General features: G+C 33.8%; 2 protein-coding genes across 2 annotated transcripts in view; both read right to left on the bottom strand.

The window, feature by feature from the left end:
* The window catches only part of LOC126745676 (myosin-VIIa-like), a 56,413-nt gene that overhangs the window by 21,480 nt on the left and 17,480 nt on the right, over positions 1-17,453 (bottom strand). Inside the window, exons 9-15 of the mRNA XM_050453636.1 lie at positions 14,416-14,545; positions 14,150-14,318; positions 13,915-14,071; positions 13,582-13,863; positions 13,345-13,443; positions 6,904-7,126; positions 6,522-6,834 (exon numbers count right to left, since the gene is read on the bottom strand). Of these exons, the coding sequence (XP_050309593.1) occupies positions 6,522-6,834; positions 6,904-7,126; positions 13,345-13,443; positions 13,582-13,863; positions 13,915-14,071; positions 14,150-14,318; positions 14,416-14,545 (1,373 nt within the window). The remainder of the gene's footprint in view (positions 1-6,521; positions 6,835-6,903; positions 7,127-13,344; positions 13,444-13,581; positions 13,864-13,914; positions 14,072-14,149; positions 14,319-14,415; positions 14,546-17,453) is intronic.
* On the bottom strand, positions 3,272-5,440 carry LOC126745683 (transcription factor Adf-1-like). The gene is made up of 2 exons (XM_050453649.1): positions 5,226-5,440; positions 3,272-4,009 (listed from the first exon to the last, which is right to left on the bottom strand). Exons 1-2 carry the CDS (start codon positions 5,344-5,346, stop codon positions 3,486-3,488), a joined length of 645 nt encoding a protein of 214 aa, XP_050309606.1. The 5' UTR covers positions 5,347-5,440; the 3' UTR covers positions 3,272-3,485.

Genomic DNA, 17,453 nt, shown 5'->3' on the forward strand with positions numbered 1-17,453 from the left:
AATGAAGATCACAGGGGAAAAAACGTGTTAAGTCAAGAAATTTGTGAAATCGAACTAATCAGAAAAAATGATTTAGGTTAACGATACCCGCGTAAAAAAGGTTTTGTTTGTTATTGCTGTTAGTGAAAAACAATACAATGGACAATAATAATTTGAGTGATTGTGAAGATCATGAGACAAAGCCAGTAAGCACAAAAAAGAGAAAATGTACGGGTCGGGTAAGAGATATTACCAAGTAATTGAGGCTTCAGTTACATGTAACTGGTGATGCCTGTCAATGCCGACGATACAGATGTTTTGAAAAGATAACTGCAGATGAAAGAATGGACATTGTACGAAAGTTTAATCTAATAAAAAGTTGGAATGATCAAACAGCCTATTTAAAAGGTCTAATTTCTCTTTGTTCAGTGGCTCAGCGCCGACCTCGATTACCGGAAGATGAGAGGGTACTGAGAACTTCAACGTTTTATTACAAGGTGCGTATAGTTCGTGAGAATGTAGCAGTTAAAGAGCGAGTTTGCAAGAATGCGTTTGTTTCTCTACATGGTTTAACAAGACGTAGAATAGAAACCGTACAAGAGTCTCCAGATGAGTGGAACTGCACGTATTGATAAACGCGGCAAATATTTTAATAGAAAACACAAACTAAGCGTTGAAACTAAAAACAAAATTTTAGAATACATCTAGATCATGATATGTTTAAAGAAAAGTTTCTTCAAGTTAAGGCTATGAAACTTACCGCTTCATATTTTGCAGCAAGTTTAATATATCCTTTGGATATCCCCGTAATGATACTTGTAGCTTCTGCGACCAATTAAATGTACAGATTGATACATGCCAAGAGGAAAAGGGCATTAAGGATTTGATGTTTTAACAAAAACTACATCTAGCGAAAGCCGAGGTATTATTCTACGCATGTAAAAAGCAGGCCAGGTTGAGGAGTCGAACAAAGGCAGACACAGAAGCAATATGCATGGATTTCGGAAGAAATTTGCCCATGCCGAATTTATCCACGAATGATGTGTACTACAGCCGGTAGTTATCATTATTTTCATTTATTGTACACAAACTCTCAAATTCTGAAGTATTCTTCTATGCTTATCCTGAGACAGTAGGAAAAAAGGGCGCGAACGAAGGCTGCTCATTTTTATTTGTTTATATTACCTTGAAGTTACCTGCTGAAGTTAGAAATTTACAGATATTCTGTGATTCGTGCTCCGGACAGAATAAGAACTCTCCAGTGTTCATTACTTAGTCCATCATCGTTCCAAGTCACATTCCCCATTCGAGGTCACTCCTACATGGAATGCGATAAGGATATGGGGATCTTAAACGGAAAGTTTCGGGCGGAAGTACCGGATGACTGGTGTAAACACATAGAAACCGCTCGTTTAAAACCCGCACCATTTCTTGTTGAAAAAGTTGATCGTTATATTATGATTAGAAATTGGACAGATTTTCTATCTGCAATGTATGTGAAAAAATGTCCTTTCGCCACACGTTCAATCCGGCAATTAAAAATTACCAAGGAACATCCTCGCTTAGTTTTTCATCGAGAGTAAGTATCTCCAATAGTCTTTGGAACTCGTCAGTTAGGTATTGTACCTCCAAGAAAAAAGAGAATCACTGGTCCGCCGCAACTTTTGGTTAGTAGGCTCGTTTTGACTCTTGCAACAATTTAATTATCAGTATTTTTTTTAATACATATGATACACCTATCATTGTATAAGTATTGTATAAGTCAGTGACAAACACCTTTTTCCCCGGTATTCGGAGTTGTTTGAAACTTCGACACATTGTGGTGAAGTACCAGTTTGATATTATATTACAAAATGTCATTGAGGACATAGAGCAAGGCCATAGCTTCAATATGATGGCAAATAAATAACCATTTTGCAAGCTGTGTAATTATCGTAACGTTTCTAACCTTAAAATTCGTTTCCTGTCAAAAAATAGAAAAATGAAAAATGACTTGGCACGTTTTTCCCCTGTGGTCTTCAAATATCATCAGGCACATTTTCAAAACAATCTTTAGCCTGTAACAGACATCGCTGATATATTACTGTATATTGTCAAGACTAAATTGCACAGAATTCTTAGCAAAAATACTTCAAAAGAAAGTTTTAAAAAAAGAGCTCGAGTTACTAAACGCAACTTGGTGATTGAGCATTGAGTAGTTTAGGCCCATGGATTTTCCAATTTTTTTTAGAGAGTTTTATCTTATATATATTATATCAAAACAAAAATATTCTTGGATGGAGCTTTTTTGTAAGAAAAAAAAAGGGTAACTTACCATAGGACATTTCTATAGTGCCCTGGACTTATGAACCCAAATATTAGGCATAGAATATAACATGAAATGATGAAATATATTATAGAATTCTCACATGCGAATCACTTTTTTAACGAACTACGATATTTTCTTTGTTCCTACATAGAATAAATAAAATGTAACACAAAAAAACCGCATGTTTTTAAGTTTTTAATCAGTTGATAAATTTGGAATGTCAGATATTTGCTATAACCTCCGCGGTAGTGCCGCTAAAGCAATAAAAACCAAGCAGCGCGGCGTGCCGGCGGCCCATGGTATCGAGCAGGGTACGCGCGTCGGATGCCGCGTTTTATGGGATTAACGGTATGTCCTAACTAAATACGATGCGTGCGTTGCGGCGATCGCTTGTGATACCCGCACCGTAGGAGTTTGCGACAAAATTTGAATGCGTCCAAATTTAAGACGGGCATACGTGGTGCGGCGACTGCGTTCAAAAACCATATCAGGGTTTAGACAATGGCTTCGGGGTCAGCACGTTTCATTTTATTATCGGAAAATAGTTTAACGCAGTTAAAAATACTAAGAGACTTATAAAAAGACGTAAACGACAAAAAACTCATGTTTTTACAAAAACCGAATTGCTTACGGAGAATTTTATCATTTGTATCCTCAGTTGCGACTGGATGATAATGAGCGACTTTTCAACAGTACACAAGAATGTCAATTAATACATTTGACTACATTGTGGAAAAAATACGGAGTGAATATTATCATTTCACAACCAATTTTATGAAACCTATTTCTATAGAAGAGAGGCTGCTACTAACTTTAAGGTAGGTGAATATTAAGTAAATAAATTCTATTTATAGACATTTAACAGATATTTTATATAAACCGTATCAAAGCACAAATATGAAAATTACAAATTATGTAAAATCCCATGGCCGGTCCCTCTTCGTCTGCAGAAAATATAAAAGAATATTGTTGAGACGATGCTGGTTGCGTTAAAATACCAGGAGAAGGTGACGGTACTGCAGTATAATTTGAATCTATCGATGAAACTGCAGAAGGTGGATTTGAATAGTAACGGGAGTGAGTTTGAGATGCTATGAAATATTATTCAAACGTGATTGTTCGATTCTGTGATATTTCCTGAAGTAGAATTTCCTGATAACGTGTTCTTATTCGTAGCTGTTGAATTGGGTCCAGCTTTTTAAAGTAGCAGTGATCTGGAAAACAACATGTTTTCGTCTTCCGGGGTTTTCAGAAGTGCTAGTTTTTTATTTTCGATGTCCACAAACTTTTGCTCTAGTTCGGTATGCTTTTGATTTCTCTTTCGTTTGAAATGAGATGTAGTCGCAGCTGAAGAAGTCAGTGCTAGAGTTTCTACAGCCTGGCTGCCCAGAGTTTGCGTTTGTGTGTCTATGTTAACATCACTTTGTAAAGCATCATTATTAGGGTTTGGCTCGTGATCTATCACTTCTTTCTCGACTTCATCGTCATCGTTTATAGCAGTAGTGCTTTCCGAGGCTTCTAAAACGTTCAGCGATATATTTCCCTCGGTATTTCTTGGAATTAGGGTGTCCTTTAGAAACAGCATATTGGCAAAATACTGCCACTTTCTCGAATAAGATGCAACAAATTCTTGAGGATCTCCCGATCTGGGCTTCGAAATTTTTTTAAGCTCTTTGGTAAACTGATCTCGCAAATTACGCCATTTCTTTTTCGCATCGTCTTCTGAAAAAAAAAAGATAGATTCAAAATACCCAATGTGATTTGTATTAAGAACAAAAAATACCAAACTTTGTTTTTATTATTTTATTTTAAAAAAATGATCTACTTCAAATTGCGCCCAGTATATTTAAAATAGCCTTTGGTTATTAATTTTTTTTCAGATATCTTTCAACAGAGATTGCATTTAGACAACTTCCGTTTTCATTTCGGATATCAAAATCTTCTGTGGCAACTATAGTTATCGAGGTTTGGAAGGCCATTTGGGTTTCGTTAGTAGAGATTCACATGCCAGTGTCCAGTGTTGATAGGTTTGAAAATGTTGCTAAGGAGTTCTATGAAAAATGGAATTTTCCCAACTGTATGAGAAGTTTGGACAGAAAGCACATCAGACTGAAATGTCCAATAAATTCAGGAAGCATGTATTTCAATTATAAACAGTTTTTTTTAGTGCTTTTGGCAGTAGTGGATGCCAGATAGGTACCGATTTCTAATGATAGACGTTGGAGCCTACGGAAAAGGTAGCGACGCAGGAGTATTTTCTAACTCAGCTATGTATCAAAATATCGAAAATGGTACTTTGTTATTCCCAAGGAATAAGCAGCTACCGAATTCCCAAAAAAAGGAAAAAAGGTACCATTTGTCTTTGTAGGAAATGAGGCATTTCCCTTGAGGACCTATTTACTGAGACCGTCCCCAAGAAGAAGGATTCAAAATTATACCACCGCCTCATATTTTAACTACCGTTTATCACGTGCCAAAATGAAAGTAGAGTGTGCTTTCGGTATAACTTCGGCAAAATTTAGACTCTTATTAAAATCAGTTGAAAGAAATGTTGAAAATGCAGTGCATATCATAAAATGCATTTGCATTTTGCATAATATATTAATAGACCTCGATAAAGATCCATTTAATGGTAATATGTTGGAAGAGCATGTAACAGGTAATCAAGACATTTTTCCTTCCAGAGCGAATAATCGCCCTTCAAGAGAGTCAGAAAACGTGAGACACAGCTTTTGCCAAGCTTTTTTGCCAGCTTTTCACTGAATAAAATTTAACTGGTGCCTATTTTGCTTCACAAAATCTGCTTTTTTATATTTAACGTGCATATTTGATTGAAATAAATAAATGGCCATTACTAGTTGTTTTTATTTGTACTTATTTAAATAGATATTTTAAGATGGACAGTTTTATCAAAAATAATGAAGTTCTGGGTACTTACTTGGCAACCCTGTGCTGATAGAAATTTCATCCCATTCCTTGTCGACAACAGTCCTATCTTTGTATCGATGATATTTTTTATTCCACACTACCTCCGAAATTAATATCTCCATCGTAGTCATCGCGCGATACTGCGAGGAAAAACAAACAAGTTTGAAAATCAAACTAAACCGTGCGATGCGGCTGGATAAAATTGGCCGGCCGCTCGGCGTGTCGCAGGACACCCATTATCTTCCTCATGCTTGATTCGAATCATTCCCCGCGCCACACACATCGTATTTAGCTAGGACATAGCGTTAGGCGGCGCCGTCTGTTTCAAAACTCAAGCAATTGCAAACAGCCTCGTGTGTTTTTACACCACATCATTTACTTATCTTCTGTGTTGCAAACCACAAGTAGGTTTTTTTGGTGCGTTTTTTTTTGTGCAGTGTTGAAAATTATTCATTTATTATGGAAACCAGGGAATTCAACATAAAAAAATTAATTACTGAGGTTCAATTGAGGCCAGCGATTTGGGATATGCGTGATGATAATTATTCCTTTATGGTATTAGCTTTTGTACATGGCTCCTTGATCAATAAAAGTAACTCTTGGGTATGATTCCTTTGACATTCTGGTGAAATTAAAAAAATTTCTGGATCTTCACAAATCTCCTTATAAATGGTATTGAAATATCCCTTCTTGTTTCTTTCCATAACTATAGGATGTATCCATAGCTTACGTTTCGTTCTATTTTTTTTTTGGTTTTTTGCGTAATGCACATTACTACACATTTGTTTGCAACACACATAAACAAACGACACGCTCTTTGATTGACACACTAAATAAATAAATGTTGCAATTTTGTTTGAACATGTGTAGAAAAAGGATCAAACTTATTTGCAAAATTTTCGTTTTTTTTTTCATTTTTTAGCACAAAATACGATTCATCCATAAAGTTTTTGCGTTAAAACGTTCTATAGGCCCTACCCTTGCTACCAAATAATTTTTTTTTCTAATTTAAATTTCTCAGGCTTTATAACCTCACTACTACAATACAGTCCGGTATTTATAGTCCTAGGGCCCCAAAAACGCATATTGCATATAAATTAGCTTCAGCAACCTATACGTTCTTTAAAAAATACAACTTTGAATGTCAATTGCAAATATATGTCCACCACACAATAAAAGGACCAAAAAAATTAATTAAAACTGCCCAGGCGACACTAAGAATTACTACTGCTCCCTTTTATTATCACAATTATATTGTGTAGACTTCAGTACGATTTTCACTCTCTATATCTAAAACACTTCTTACCTTAATTCGGGCCTTAAAATCCCATGTCCGACAATAAAGTGCAACTTTTCCATATTATTGGTTTTCCTTCTGTTAAGCCACTCCTCGTAGTTAGCAAAAGTACTGCAGTTTTCCAACGAACTGTTCTTAATAACGTCCAAAATCGTGCTGTTCTTTTTCAAAGTAAACTTCTCGCTCTTTTGTAGTACGATATTTTGTCTCTTTTGCTCTTGCATAAGCTCCTGATACTGTTGTCTGTTAGAAAATCCCCGGCTGATCGTTTCGTTTAGTTCGGTCATTACTGGCAGCCTCGAAGTGTTACTCTCTTTACTCCCTAAAAAGTGAATAATTTTGCCCAAATACAGACAAACTGCATGATAAAATAATCTCTGGTCGTATTAACCTTTTGGTTCGGGCATATCTCCCATAAACCTGGCAATGGCCGTCCATAAAGCTTGAGCGGCCAGGACATCGTCAACGGTTGGTAAATCATGTAGGGGTCCCGGAGGGGGTTTTCGAGACTGTTGGGGCCCAGTTCCGTACATAAAGTAAGTGGTGGCGTATTTTCTGAAAGTGAACTCCGAGAGGTCTTCGGCGTCGGTTAGGGGTTCGCTATTTAGTTGATCCTGTAATTTGACAACGGTATTTTATAATGAAAACAAATTTAATGATTTGTAATATTGTTTTTAGAAACTGAACTCTGAATCATAATGCTCAATTTGATTAATGTTAGCCTATAAACCTAGTTCATATATTCACTTAAAAACTTACAATAGTTATAACATTTAACATTGTCAATAGATTAACAACACACATATAAAGAAATAAGTTTACTGAATAAGGAATTCATGAATAAACACATTTTTTCAATAAGAAATTGTTTTAATAGAGGAATATTTTTAATACTATGTAGGGACTTGTTAAAAAATGTACGAGCATAATAAGGTGGGGCATTGCAGGAGGTTTTTAAGTGAAATAAATCGACTTGCATATTAAGGCATTCACGAGTATTGTAGCCATGGGTCTCTTGAGTCCTAGTATCTTTAGACTTTTGAAGAAAAGGTTTAGCGACATTGCGTTATTTAATTCCACAGGGCCAAAGACACAACGGGAATTCCAAATGTAATACGCACTTTTTAATGTTTTTAGTCAATGACTTTTAAAATATTATGAAGAATGTATGTTGCTGAGCATAGTTGTTTTTATATGATGTCAACAAGGCTTTAAAAGGTCAACTTTGCAACCAGAGTTACTTCCAAGAACTTGATTTTTTAAAGAGAACTTTATTGTTACAGTTCTATTCAAGTTAACATTTAAAAGAAACCGATCAGTAGCAGTTTCAGTATGGCGGGACATTCCACTTCTTGCTTCTTCTATAGATTTAGATTTTATAGATATTATTTTTCATTGGACAGCCAATTGTGTACATACATCCAATGGATTACCACTTTAGGATATCAATTTGCATTCTTATTATTGTTTGATGTTGAAACTATGGATTTCTAAAGAAGCATTAAAATTGCAACATTTTAGATAGTAGAAATCAAGATATTAACTTGCCAATAAGAGTCAAATCATTTTGTTTCTTCCTGGCACTCCAGTAAGAAAAATGTCAATATCATATATTTTTTCAAAAAGTGTTAAAAGTAAAGTTAAAAACTGATAAGAAGCTGACAGAGACAGCCATATGGAAATGGCTCCGATATGCAAACATAGGAATACAGTTAATAAAAAATAAATTGTATTTACTAATATAAATGTTTTTTAATTTTAAAGAAATTCTTCGTGTCTACAATGGGTACATCTAAAATGGACATTCAAAAGTCTGTCTTTTGACTTTCCATTGGATATCACTTGGATAATATTCGGATGTCCATAGGATAGCTGGTCTGTCCAAAAGGGGACATCTGGGATAAACAACAATTTGTCCAGATTGTCACTATCGACTCACTAAGACGCTCTTATTAGAACAGAACATAAAGCAATAAAAACTGAATCTGACACAAGATTTTTAGGCCTAGATAATCATTTAACATGGTATTTGCATGTTGATGGTCTGGCAACAGGGTGTTATGTACTAAACAACCTCCTTTAAACCAGTTAATAGAGAGGTGGTCGTTAGGTATATCCAAAGTAAACTAGCATAATAACACAACAGTATAATTATGTGTGGAAGTTCTATTTACTGTGTACTATCTCATGCAGCTCAATGACGTTGTACTCAATATACCTTTATAAATTACTTCTTTTTTATCTAAATAAAATGCAATAATTTCCAAATCAATTAAGGTATGTAAACAAGATATACTAACAACCTTAATATGGTTGAACATAACGCATCCTATTATCAAGGTATATGATAATAAAAGCCTACAATAAAGTTTTCTACTATAACTTTAATTTTGTAATACATTACTGATCAACTGGATATGGACTGGTAGAAAAAGTATCCTATATCAAGATAAGAATATGTGTGTTTAGTCCTTAAAAATCCTCTACTCTGGTGAATTCCATAGTACGTCCCCCATATTATGGAATTCAGCTTTAAACTAGTTGAGCACAAGTTCTTAAAACTTGTAGCATATAAGCTGAATAATGTAGGTAATTATGAAAGATTCCCAAATACTTGAATTGCTCAATATAGCTCCTAAAGAAGAGACCTCTTAACCCTTTATAAAATTCTTTATAGTAGGGTTTCTGAATTACTTGGAAATGCCTTGAAATTTATCTATACAACAAATCAACATTCTGAAATTGATTCATTGACATTCACCTTCTTTGGCTCACATTACATCCTACTTTCTTGAGGCAAGTATTGATATTGTCGTTGTTTTAATTTTAATTGTGTGGATAAGGAGAATTAAAAGAGAACTGAGTGAGATTATCAATGTATTATATTTCTTGTCTATTTATTTGATAATTGTGATGTTTCCATTGAAACTGATGACAAATAAACTTTATTATACAATGACAAATAAACAGCATAAATGTATGGGTTGGAGACATGAATATCGACGTATTAGCTACTGAGTCTGATATAACAAATAACTATCTTACAGTACTTCAGGGAAATGGTTTTGCAAGTATAATAAATAACATAACAAGAAAATCTGAGCATACAGGCACATGATTGTCTAGACCATTGTTTTATTAAATGTCAAAGCGAATTATTTGAAAATATTAATTCTGTTATTTTGGAGAACGATCTTACATATCACTATCCTATTCTTATTAATATACCACTGAACAATAAAAGGAAAGACTTTCCACACAAAAATCAACACTATTAATTATGAAAATTTTTCCGAGCAGTTATTACATTTATGATTTCTAAGTCCACCCTTACTAAAAGAATTAAAAGTAAAAATAGGAGATTGAAACCTTGGATTACTAGTGGTCTCTTAATATCAATTAGAAATAGAAATAAATTGAAAAAAAAATGCACACACAATCAAAATAATATTATGCTAGTCAATCGATACAAAACCTACAGAAATATGTTAAGTAAATTAATAAAAAAAGGCACAGGAAAATGCTCATGACTCCGGAAAGTTGTGGAACGTGATCAAGGAAGCCACAAATGATCAGGTTAATAAATCGGTAATTAATTCTATAAAAAATGACCTAAATGTAGAAATAACCAATAAAAAGGAAATTGCAAACGAATTTAATTCTTACTTTTGTAGTATTGCAGAAAGACTGGCTGAACAAATACAACATAATGATCATGAAATGTACTGGAGGGAGGAGAGAGGGACGTATTCATTCTTTCTGAGCCCTGCATCAAATGAGGATATAATAGAGGCAATATTAAGTTTAAATAAAGGGGTGAAGTGTGGTGAGGACAATATTTCCTCTGATATAATTAAATTAAACTATAACTCACTAATTAAACCACTGAAACATCTAGTTAACCTCATCTTTAATACAGGTGTTTTCCCTGAGATTTTAAAAACAACTATTATAATTCCATTACATAAGCAGGGGGATAAAAAATCGCTATCAAATTATAGACCAATAGCATTGACTAGCAGTTTAAGCAAAATAGTTGAAAAATGTCTCAAGGCAAAAATACTGAAATTTCTAGAAAAATACAACCTTCTTCATGAAAACCAATTTGCCTTTAGAGAGTGCCTAAGTACAGAAAACGCATTAGTAAGAGCTACAGAAAGAATTATGAGATGTTTAGATGGAGGAAAAAAGGTAGTGGGTATCATTCTAGATTTAAAGAAGGCCTTCGATACTGTGTCACATCAAATTCTTCTGAAACGTCTAGAACAAATTGGAATTCGAGGTACGACTAAAAAATTTATAGAATCCTATTTAAAAGAGAGAAAACAAAATACAACTATTCTAGATCAAGAATGGAGTTTGGTGTGCCACAAGGAACAGTTCTCTCACCCCTTTTGTTTATTAAATATATTAACGGAATTATGAAGTTGTTAGACAACAATGCTATATTCTGCTTTGCTGATGACACAGCGATTATTTTAAGTGGCAATAGTTGGAATGAGGTAAAGATGAGAGCCGAATCAGCTCTACAGAAAATTAAAATGTGACTAGACAATAGTCTTCTTTCATTGAACATAGAAAAAACTAAATTTATGACCTTCTCCCTCTCTATTCGTTCCTGAGAGCTGAAAATGCATGATTCTTTGTGTAGTAATGGATTAAACTGTAATTGTGAACAATCAATTTCAAGAAAACCTTCGTTGAAGTATCTTTGATGAAAACATTGCTTGGAAGGAGCATATAAATGATATTACAAATAAAATCAGAAAATTGATCTACAAATTCTATGAACTCAGATATATCTTAACATTCAAAACCTTAAAAACTGTTTACTATGTTCTTGCTGAAGCTATTTTGAACTATAGCTTAGTATTATGGGGGAATGCTGGCTCATCAATACTCTCTAAGCTGCACAAAAATGGATTCTAAAGGTAATGCTCCACAAAAGAAGAACATATCCAACAGATCTAGTATTTAAAGAGAGTAATGTGTTAAATATAAATCAACTATATGTTAAATCAGGAATTAGATTTATGCTAAAAACCAAATATTTCAGAGATGATATAACGAATGGTAAAATACACTAGATGTAGAAATCACATTTATTGTGTTGGTCCAAAAATAATTAATTATCTTCCAAGTAATATAATGATGCAAAAGTATTCTAAGTGAGAAATAACCAAATGGATTATTATTATTAATTATAGAATTTCCTATCTGATCTGAATTAGTCTGCCGTTCTTGTTGGAATGTTTTGTTTTTCTTTAGTTTTAATTTATATTGGTAGGGTGTATTAATGGGATAAAGTATAAATTTATATTCGTGTAATATGGCCTCTTTATTTATATTGTTGTTATGTAGATGTGAGTGCACACACAATATTTTTATATATCATTGTGCACTGGATTTAGCAGTAGAAAACTTGTTTTATTTTTGTTTGAAGTCTAATAGTTTACGAATTTTGTAATTTAAGTTTCCGAAATGTATGTATTTTTGTATCTGCTAAAAAATAAAAAAAATTATTATTATTATTGGTAGTGGTGGGTTTACGATAGTTATCCTTCCAAATCAATTTTGCTGTAGCATTTCTTAATTAGAAGGTCTAGAAAAGGCAGAGGATCATCTGGTTATTCATCAATAGTGAATGAAGTATTCACACAGTCTAATGCCTTTGACAGATCACAAAAGACTGTCGCCAAGGCCTCATGAAGAAAATTATATACGGCATCATGTGAATTAAGATCTTCCCGAAAAACAAAGTGAAGACTAGCAAGGATGTTATTACACTTTAGGATCCTTCCAATAACTTATAGGGATAGAGTGGACAAAAGAGAGATAGGCCTAAAGTTGGATCAGATTTTCGCACTCCCAGGAATTTTTGTTCTTTACATGTTAACAGTTTAATCAGGCTAAAGAATGTTCATATTTGAACTAAGAAAATCAGAAATCGGACTTAGATTTAGTTCATCAATCTCAGGTTATACAACTTGCCGATAAGTCTCTCTCCAGCTTTATGACCTTAAGGTAGATCAAAAAGGAAAACACAACAGGAAATCCAAGTGGATTCACTGGAATTGTGATAAGATTTTTGGAACAAGAAAAATCCTTAAGGGCAGTAGTACCTTTTTCAATGTAAATTGAAACATTGAGGTTAAATGGAAAGAGGTGCCTTAAGAAAGATTTTCTTGTGTAGACTTGACGAAACAATAAGCATAAAGATGCGTAAGGTCAAAAAAGTACTTTTTAACTCTATGTCTAAAGCATTTAACAGTTGCTACCACTTTAATGCTGCATAGAATGGTGATTGCATAAACTTATGCTAAGATTGTAAGTGCGAATCATGACCAAATTTTCAGGGTGGCTAATTTTTTTTTGTCAAAATACTGAAATTGTCTATAACTCGAGAACCGAGGCATTTAAAATGATAAAATTATTTACAGAGGTTTCTCATTTAATTTCAGGATTTTTCTGTAAATATACAGAAATTAAAAAAATAATAATGCTGCTGAAAATTTCATTAAAATGTCCAATATTTCCAGAGTTATTTGAACATAATTTCTGCCGCATTTGCCACATTACCTGTAAATAAATTGGCTATTAAATATTTGATGACAGAATGGAAAAATTATAAGAACGATTTTAATTAGTAAGGATCTTACAGGTTCTCAATATAATTCAAACGTTGGGGCAATTGTGATCTAGTAAAAAAACTTCTTAAGTATCTCGCATACTTTAGGAGTTATTTAAAATAATTGAAAATTTTTCTAGCGCATTAGTCAATTTATGAAAAGCCTAAATATGAATACTTCTTACAATTTCCGTATGTACTTACCGCTAAAGTAGGCCCATCTTTTTCCGGGGTAATAGGCTCCGCCATCGCAGTCTCAGGTGCCTCCAGGAAGGCAAAATCGGTTTCCACTTGTTGCACTGCCTACATTATTAGAAAAAATAAAATGATTTAGCTGTTGAAAAGTTGATTAATATACTTAATACAATCATCATCTAAAACAAAATCTGTATAAACTGGTACTTCAAAAAACAAGAGGGTCACATTAAGAAATTCTCTTACTTTAGTAAAATCCTCTTCTTGTTTCTTCAACCAAGCGGCGTAATGCTCGCTGGCCTCCGCCAATCTTTCCTGCTTCAACCTCTCCGCCTCCTTACCGGCAGTTTTCTTTCCTTGCCTCTTAAACTCCTCCTCGTCCACACTTCTCTGTTTCACAATGAAATAGATGCGACCCATTTGCCTGTTGTGCCTCACTAGATAGCCACGACATCGCGCTTGTAAACCGACGATTTTCCCGCGTAATTTCCGATAAGAGAAGGCGAGGTCCCGGGAAATGATTTTTGCCTAAAATGCGCTCAATGTCACATTTTTTTTTAAATTAAAACTATTTCCTACCTGTAGTCGCTGATAACCGTTGCTCATTTTCAAATAGTGAAACCGGTCGCGACGCCCTCTGAAGTGCTTTTGGAAAACCACGGCGGCCGCCCTTAGTTTTAAGAATCTCTGCCTATGGATCCAGCCCTTAAGGGCCGTTTGAAGAACCCTCACATATCTGCAAATATGCATGTTTATGTCTGGTCTTAAGGTATTTGTATAGAGTGTACAAAGTCAGCTTTATGCCCTAACGTACTTTTCCAATACAACCGATCTGAGTTCCTCCAGTTTGTCATTATCCGGGTTTTTCAGGAAGACTTTTGAATGCCCCAGTTGATAATCCGCCGAGTTCCCCAAAACAGCCTTGCAAATCCTGTTGGTTGAGTCTTTACAGTTGCCAATATGTGAAGGAGGGATTCCTCTACCTAAAGAACAACATCGAAATTCAGCAAGAAAGAAGATGCTTTAAAGCGTCCTGAAGATGATTCGAAACGTTGCCAACAATCGAATTTGTTAACTTACATATATATCTAAACCGGTCAACGAAATCAGGGTACGAGTATCTTATGGGGTAACCTGCCTGTCGAATTTTAGTCGTTTCCATCATACCTGAGTACCTGAGTTGTTTGCAGCATAAAGACTTGTCGAATATCTGGAAAAATGCCAATAAAACGTTACTCATATACGTGCAAGTCGTGTTGTTTTAATAAGTACTAAATGCCCTCAAAATTTCTCACTCCATGGAAAGTTCAAAGTAATTTTCAAGGGTTTTAGCCTTGTTAAGTCTGTCAGAAGTACTTTTCGTAATAGATATATAGGATCTGCGTAATAAGGAATTTAGAGGTTGGTAATATAGTCGAAACCTTGGACAAAGGGTTCAACAAAGTACAAAAATTCCTTAGAATCCCTTATATTTTAAGTATCTAGGTTATTTCAAATTGAAGTTTCTTCTGGAGCAATTTATCAACAATACAAACCAACGCTGGTAAGTACTATTTATACGAGAAGCTTTTTCTCTGTTAGGCGAACTTTAACTTAATAATAATTGATTGATATGGAATTTAGAGGCTGGAAAGATAACCCATATTCTAAATAAAGAGTTTAGCAATACTTAAACACCCCTTTCAGCTTTGGAGATATGTGAAATTTAAAAAAATCTTCTTTTAAAGGCTGATTTATTTAATACAGCCCATATATCACATTCGCCATTATTGCCTATAACATTGAAACGTTTTGCTGTTGACAAAATGGCAAAATTGTAATATTGATTTTGGTGGCTTAATAAGGAATTTAGAGGTTAGCAATATAGTACAAACGTTGTACGAAGGGTCCAATTATGATCCAGTAAAAAACTTCTTCAGTATCTTTTATACTTTAGGAGTAATTTGAAATTGAAGATTTTTCTGGCGCATTCACCAGTTTATTATTAAGACTCAGGACTTCTGCTGGAATGTTTTATTAAATTCAAACAATTTATATTGCTTTCTTAACGTATTTGAATTTAAATACAAAAATGTTGATTACTGGAAGAATTGACTTTCAGAGAAGGATTTATGCTTTAAAAGGGCCAAAAAGTGAACTTTTCGAGCTTTCACCTCATCTCACTCCTCACTCACGTCCTCAATTGCCTTGAAATGTTAATTGTTTTACGTAATTACGATCCTCACAGATGAGGATCATCATGTAATAACGATCGTGTGCGATTAGTGTCTCTCAAAGGAGTACTTGTACCAAAAACGAGGTAAAAAACATATTTTTATTTTTCCAAGTTTAACTCTGAATAAACCAAAAACTAATGAGTCTAAAAAATTGAAAATTACAGGAAAGGTAGCTTGGTATGTTGGTAATTAGCCCTGAAAGTTTCAGCTTTTTAGGCCTCACCAGTGCAAAGTTATTCGGGAAAAAGTAAGCCAGGCATCGCATTTTTTTTACACGATTACGCGTCCTTTTACCAAAAAAGGATGAAGACTTTTTGGTACAATATTATTATACAGTTGAGTGATTAATAGTATAAAACGAATAAAATTGAAAATTAGTCCAAACATTTTAAATATACTTATAACAAATCAATTTAAAATCCCAATAATACGAAAAGTATTCGAACAATCAATAGAGGAAATAAAAAGTGTCTTAAAAAGAGTTAATATTGCTGCAATTGCCTGGAATAAAAATTGAATTTGCTTTGAAAAATCTGGACTAAAATTTGAAAATTGCTTAGGCAAATACAGATAATTGACAAATAGTACAGAATATAATAGAAATATGTACTTATGTTTCCAAAGGAGGCTTAATCGTGTAAAAAAAGGGAAGTTAGTGAGGTCGGAATACTATTATCGATGCCTCGCCTACTTTTTCACGAATAACTTTGCACTGATGATACCTAAAAAGCTGACACTTTCAAGGTTGGTGGGAGATATACCAAGTTACCTTTCCTGTGAATTTCAATTTTTTAGACCCAATAGTTTTTAATTTATTTCGAGTTAAACTTGGGGCAACAATAAAGAACCTTTTTTTACCTCGATTTTGGTATAGATCCCCCTCTGAGAGTCACTGATTCCACACGATCGCTATAAAATAGTGATCCTCGTCTGTGAGGATCATTATTACGTAAAAAAATTAACATTTCAAGGCAATTGAGGACTTAGGTGAGAAGTGAAACGCGGTAGAAACCTCAAAAGTTGACTTTTTGTAAGTTTTAAGGTATAAATCCTCCTCTGGGGGTCACTAAATCCTCACGATCGCTATTAAATGATGATCCTCGTATATCAAGATCATTATTACGTAAAACAATTAAATCCAAGCATAATTTAATTCACTTCCCTAACTAACATAATAACAAAATTACAGCCAATTTTGATAGAGAACAATTTTTTTTCCAACTGTTGGACACCATTTCGGGCTATTTCTCAAAAACTAATAATTTCTCAAAAAATTTATAAAGACATAAAATGAACCTTCAACCTTAGTCAATCCAACACAGTTTAAATCACCATCCTAACTAACACAGTAAAAAAGTTACAGCCAATTTTGCTAGTGAACAATTTTTTTTCCAACTGTCGATCTCCATTTTGTAAGATTTCTCAAAAGCTAATGGTTTTTCAAAAAATTTATAAAGACATAAAATGAACGTCTAACCTTAGTCAATCTAGCACAATTTAAATCACCTCTCTAACTAACAGAATAAAAAAGTTACAGCCAATTTTGCTAGTGAACAATTTTTTTTCCAACTGTCCAACACCATTTCGGACAATTTCTCAAAAACTAATAATTTCTCGAAAAATATATAGGAACATAAAACAAACCTTTAACCTTAATCAATCCAGCACAGTTTAAATCACCTCCCTAACTAACACAATAAAAAAGTTACAGCCAATTTTGCTAGTGAACTATTTTTTTTCCAAGTGTCGAACACCATTTTGGGCAATTTCTCCAAAAATAATGATTTCTCAAAAAATTTATAAAGACATAAAATGAACGTCCGACCTTAGTCAATTCACTACTATTTAAATCACCTCTCTAGCTAACACAGTAAAAAAGTTACAGCCAATTTTGCTAGTGAA

This window comes from Anthonomus grandis, chromosome 16 (assembly GCF_022605725.1).
Source record: "Anthonomus grandis grandis chromosome 16, icAntGran1.3, whole genome shotgun sequence".
NCBI lineage: Eukaryota > Metazoa > Arthropoda > Insecta > Coleoptera > Curculionidae > Anthonomus > Anthonomus grandis.